This window comes from Oenanthe melanoleuca, chromosome 14 (assembly GCF_029582105.1).
Source record: "Oenanthe melanoleuca isolate GR-GAL-2019-014 chromosome 14, OMel1.0, whole genome shotgun sequence".
Taxonomy (NCBI): domain Eukaryota; kingdom Metazoa; phylum Chordata; class Aves; order Passeriformes; family Muscicapidae; genus Oenanthe; species Oenanthe melanoleuca.
Window position 1 is genome coordinate 4,223,817 of NC_079348.1, and position 5,444 is coordinate 4,229,260.

The 5,444-nt window shown below is 52.4% G+C and overlaps 1 protein-coding gene across 2 annotated transcripts in view; it reads right to left on the minus strand.

Annotated features, from left to right (window-relative positions):
- The window catches only part of INTS1 (integrator complex subunit 1), a 28,399-nt gene extending 23,716 nt beyond the window's left edge, over nt 1-4,683 (minus strand). For both annotated transcript variants that reach the window (XM_056503453.1, XM_056503452.1), the window contains exons 1-9: nt 4,513-4,683; nt 3,535-3,822; nt 2,778-2,974; nt 2,423-2,560; nt 1,811-1,970; nt 1,383-1,488; nt 931-1,117; nt 657-802; nt 215-356 (exon numbers count right to left, since the gene is read on the minus strand). In XM_056503453.1, the coding sequence (XP_056359428.1) occupies nt 215-356; nt 657-802; nt 931-1,117; nt 1,383-1,488; nt 1,811-1,970; nt 2,423-2,560; nt 2,778-2,974; nt 3,535-3,822; nt 4,513-4,570 (1,422 nt within the window). In that variant the 5' untranslated portion in view covers nt 4,571-4,683. The remainder of the gene's footprint in view (nt 1-214; nt 357-656; nt 803-930; nt 1,118-1,382; nt 1,489-1,810; nt 1,971-2,422; nt 2,561-2,777; nt 2,975-3,534; nt 3,823-4,512) is intronic.
- Between the last annotated feature and the right edge of the window lie 761 nt (nt 4,684-5,444).

The following is a 5,444-nucleotide window of genomic DNA, read 5'->3' on the forward strand; positions in this document are numbered from 1 at the left end:
GTAATAATGTTTCTCTCATGAAACTGCATTATCACCTAGAATGTGAGACTTAGAAAATGCCCATTTTCCTACCAAGAATAATTATATCATTTCAAAACAGTATGATACAGATCTGACAGCTGCCTGTGAAAAGCTTCATCTGAGTCCTGAAACAACTAGATCTGTCAGGTGAGGTTCAGGGGTTACCATCAGTCATCCAAGACTCTGTACCTACCTTTGGAGCTTGCTCTGAGCTGTGCTGAAGCACAGTGTACAGGATCTGCATGTTGTTGGGATTTCTTGCATTCGATAGTTCATTGAAAATAACAAACTTAATGGTGGTGCCCAGGTTATCCCTGTGTGCATTCAGCAGCTCTCTGCAAGGGAAGACCAAGGATACATGAACTGACATTTCATTGCAGCTGGACACATTCTTTTCATTTCTCCTTGAAGTATTTATCACACAAAAGTGAAAAGGATAGGACAGCACATATCAAAGGACAATATCAAAGGACTACTAAAAGATTTCTAGGACAATGGCATCCATTTAAATGAAAACAAGACACTCCATGCCCCAAGCTGGTATTTAAAACCACTGTGCAGACATTGAGACTGTCAAGTCCCTGGGCATGTCTCCCACAGTGCTTTGCTTTCCTGTCACAGACCTAGTCACTCACCTGACACACAGCATGTAGTGGTTGAGAAGGACTTTTGGCTTGAGACGAATTTTGATCAGGTTGGAGATAACTTCCATGTCCTCTGAGCTGTGGGTGTTACAGTTCATACAGACTGACATCAGCAAGTCCTGAGCTGGCTTGGTCAACTACAGAAAAAGAGCAGAAAGGCTCCAGTCACTCACTATTACAGACCAGAAATCTAACTGGCATACAGTATGCAGGCTCCCTGCTGGATTCCAGACCAGGGTTGTGCTTCTACAGCTGCTCTCCTTACCTTTGGGTTCTGCAGCCACATCTCCAGCCTCTGCACAGCCATCTGACGCACCTCTTTGTAGCCACAGGTCGCTGTCAGCAGCCGGAGGAGGTTCCTGGAGACATTGTCCATGGGCTGGCGCCGGTTGAGCTGGTCCCGAAGCATGTCTAGGACATATTCCTCCACACTCTCTGCAAGGTCTTCATACCTGGGCCACACAAAGTGAACTTTACTCATTGCCACAAAGCCAGTCCAGAGATCAGCACTCTTTCTTGTTTGTGGTATGACTTGCAAACCAAAAAAATTCGCTCTTTTTCCCTGGAACCAGTTTTATCTGATGCTCGACATCCCCCAGCAGGTGCCACAGGAGCACAGAGAAGGAACTTCCTGCCATAGCTCTGCAGGGTGAGTGAGCACAGACACATCTACAGACAAACCTGCACACTGTGTTAGGAGAGGAAGAGGGACTGTACCTGGGCATGAGCTGGCCCGCCTGCTCCGGGCTCATTTTCTCCTCTGCAATCAGCAGCTCACTCTGGCTGTCCTCCTCCTCTGTCATGGAAGGGTGTGGGCTGTTCCCTAAGAGAGACCAGGACACAGCACACTCCATCAGACAACTCCTCTCCCTAGAGATCAACCTGTGCTCTGGTTTGTTCAGCTTCTTTAAGGGATCCCTGTGGTTCAGCAAGACCACAGCTTTCCCACACAGGCCCATTTTTCACTACCCTCAAACATCCCCTGGACATGAAAGAGCCCCATAAAGAAGAAAAGCAATGCCTGGAACTCAAAGCCTGGCCTATGTGACTCCATCCAGTACCAAACTATTCTCACAGGACAATAAGCAGTGGAGGCTCCATCCTCTGCCTAAACTCCTGTTTCTTGTTCCCAAATACCTTCTTACCAGCACTAAGGTCCCCTCCACTACGTCCAACTTCTCCATGCAAGAGCATGGTCTTAGGAGGCATCTTTGTGTTAAAAGCTGTCTGGATGTTATCCACAAAGGTCTTGCAGTGAGGGCTGTCCACCCAGATACGCTCCCCAAGGGAGTCCTCAATGTACACCTGCAGCAGGGAGCAAAATCCATTTTCAAAGAGTTAATTAAAGGAGTATTTGTGAGTTTTTATGGATTTCCAATATACAGAATAGGAAACTAGCATAAGCAGTGCATGGATGAAAACCAGATTATCATACAAGAGCAAAAATACACACCATCACATCCCAAGCTCCACTGGGCACTTCAAAAAAAGACTTTACAACAACTTCTACCATTAAAAAAATATAGAAGCTGGTCAGCTCAGCCTTTTTAAATTAATGGGCTGTTTTAATCCCTACACACCAAATAGAAAGCCTCCTCCAGCTGCATTCCCACATGGGACAAGAGGACACTAACCACCCCCTTCCCTACAGCTGTAATAAATCCTATGCTGCTCTCCTACTCCAACACATCCACATTTCCCAACCCAGTCTGCCCACCACTGCCTCAGTCCAGCAGAAGCCCCCTCAGTTCACCAACCTTGACAAAGATCTCTGGCCAGTTCTCATCCTCTTCATAAGCTGCCATGAGAAGGTTGCATGCCAAGACAGACACAAGACTATTCCCTTTGGCTTTGAAATTGATGGAGGCATCTCTTCGGAGTAGGCTGCACAGTGCCTGGAATAACATCCACAAAAAAAAAAAAATAATAAACAAGTCACCTATTAAGAAAGCATGCAGAGAAGCTGCAGAAAGAGAAATAAAAATTGCAGCAGCTTGCCACAGAGCTCTGGTATTCACAAAGCCATGCAGATCACACTCTGGCCTGAGAGAAAGTGCAACTCTGCTCACAGTTTGGCAGGAATGACCCGTCAGTAACTTTGTGAGTCCTCACCTCGATAACCCCTTCAGTGGCAAATATGTTGGGTTTGATTTTTGCCAGGTACATGAGGCTCAGGTACAGAGTAGTGTCAGGTTTGGCTCTGTTCATCTTCAGCTGCTTCACAGCCCCACACAGCACTCCCTCAATACGGTCATCGTTGCCTTCTGCCTCTGCTGCCTCAATCTCATCCAGCAGCACCGTGGGGACAACTGCAAGCACCAACACACAGGCATCAGCATCTACCCCCATGCCAGATAACCACCCTGAGGTGCTGCAGGACCAGTCACAAGGGACAGCAAATCACAGACCAGCTCGCTTTTACACCAGCTCACCCCTGCAATAGCTTTTCCCTACTCACTTGCCATTAAATTTCGGTTTCACAACTGACAATGCCCCTTCATTGTTTTTCCATGCTAGCACACTCCCCTGCAAATGTACCCAACATCAGAAACAGAATGACAATTCAAAAGGCAACATCCAGACTCAGTTTGCTAAAGGAGTACGTGAATAAAATATAACAATCCAGACTTTGAGATTTCCTCAAGGGTGTATTTCACATACGGTTACTAAGCTGTCAGAGAATGAACACAACCCAATGTCAACAGAAGATAAAACCTTGACTCCAGCCCTATATCCAGAGAAAGAAACCCTCGAGGACAGCATATAATCACTGTGCAGAGTTGAAGGAAGACTCCTGGGATGAGATTGCAGAGACAGGAGAAGTTTCCCCGAGGCTCCGTGCGACGGCAGGAGCGCTGCGAGTCCTCACCTTCGATGGGGATGACCGACGGCTCCTTGATGGAGGGCGAGATGGCTCTTTTCTCCGCCACGGCCGCCTCCGCCAGGCGTCCCAGGGCGCTGAGGGGCGGCGTGGAGGAGAGCTTGGGGCGCTTGGTGAGGCCGGGCAGCCCCGCCGGGCCCGCCAAGGCGGCCGCGTCCCGCTTGCGCTCCGAGGGCAGCCCGGGCGGCGCCGGCTTCAGCAGCGTGACGGCGGCCTTGCCCTCGCCGCTCTGCCCCTTGGAGCCCAGCGCGATGAAATCTCCGGGCGGCGGGTGCGCTGCGAGGGGAGACACAGCGACAGTGAGCGACAGCGACAGTGAGGGGCAGTGAGGGGCAGTGAGGGACAGTGAGGGGCAGTGAGGGGCAGTGAGGGGCAGTGAGGGACAGTGAGGGGGAGTGAGGGGGAGTGAGGGGCAGTGAGGGACAGTGAGGGGGAGTGAGGGGCAGTGAGGGGGAGTGAGGGGCAGTGAGGGGCAGTGAGGGACAGTGAGGGGCAGTGAGGGACAGTGAGGGGCAGTGAGGGACAGTGAGGGACAGTGAGGGGCAGTGAGGGGCAGTTAAGGGAAGTGAGGGGGAGTGAGGGGCAGTGAGGGACAGTGAGGGGCAGTGAGGGGCAGTGAGGGACAGTGAGGGACAGTGAGGGGCAGTGAGGGGCAGTTAGGGGAAGTGAGGGACAGTGAGGGGGAGTGAGGGGCAGTGAGGGGCAGTGAGGGACAGTGAGGGACAGTGAGGGGCAGTGAGGGGCAGTTAGGGGAAGTGAGGGGCAGTGAGGGGCAGTGAGGGACAGTGAGGGACAGTGAGGGGCAGTGAGGGGCAGTTATGGGAAGTGAGGGACAGTGAGGGGCAGTGAGGGACAGTGAGGGGCAATGAGGGACAGTGAAGGGCAGTGAGGGGCAGTGAGGGACAGTGAGGGGCAGTGAGGGGCAGTGAGGGGCAGTGAGGGCAGCGCCCGGCCCGCGGGACTCACCGGACGGCTTGGGCACGGCGCTGGGCCGCCGCACGGCCGCAGCCTTCGGCCGGTTCATGGCGCCGCCGAGCACCGGCCCAGGGACGGACCGAGCGACACCCGGCACGGACGGACAGACAGACACTGGGACCGACAGCCGGGACCGACAGCCGGGACCGAGAGACGGCCGCGGCCACACGGAACCGGAACCGCCGGAGCGGCAGCGCCCGGCCCGGCCCGCGGGACAGCGCCGTCTGGCGGGCGGGAGGGGAACTGCACCCCCGGGGCAGAGATTGGGGTTGCTGCAAGGCGGGCAAATGTAAACGGTTTCTTAAAAAAGGATGAACTTTAATGTTGTGTGCAGTATGTAAATGTTTTCTTAAGAAAGAATGTTCTGTGATGTTTGATGCGTCTCTTCTCCCAGGCAACTAGCAGCAGGACATGAGGACATAGCCTCAAGCAGCACTAGGGGATGTTCCAGAAATCAGAATTTCCTCACAGAAAGGAGGATTGCTTATTGGAATGGGATGCCCAGAGTGGTGATGGAGTCACTGTCCCTGTAGGCATGCAAGAAATGACTGGACTCAGTGCCATGGTGTATTTGAAAAAGTGATTAGTCCAAGGATGGATTTGATCTTGGAGGTCTTTTCCAGCCTAAATGATTCTGTGATTGGTGGATCTTGGATGAAAGAGGGGAATCAAGGAGGTGGGATTGGAGGCTGGAATCAGGGGCTGAAACTGGGGAGCTGAAAGTAGTGACTGAAATTTGAGGGCTGGAATGTGGAGTTGAAACTGGGAGTGCTGGATTTGAGCTAAAATTGAGCAGCTGAAATCAGGGTGATGGAGTCAGGAGAACTGAGGTCAAGGACTACAACTGGGAGTCCCAAGGCAACTGCCTGCCCACCCCCTCTCCCCCATGCCACCCCTTCTGTCCCCATATCATGCTCCCAGGA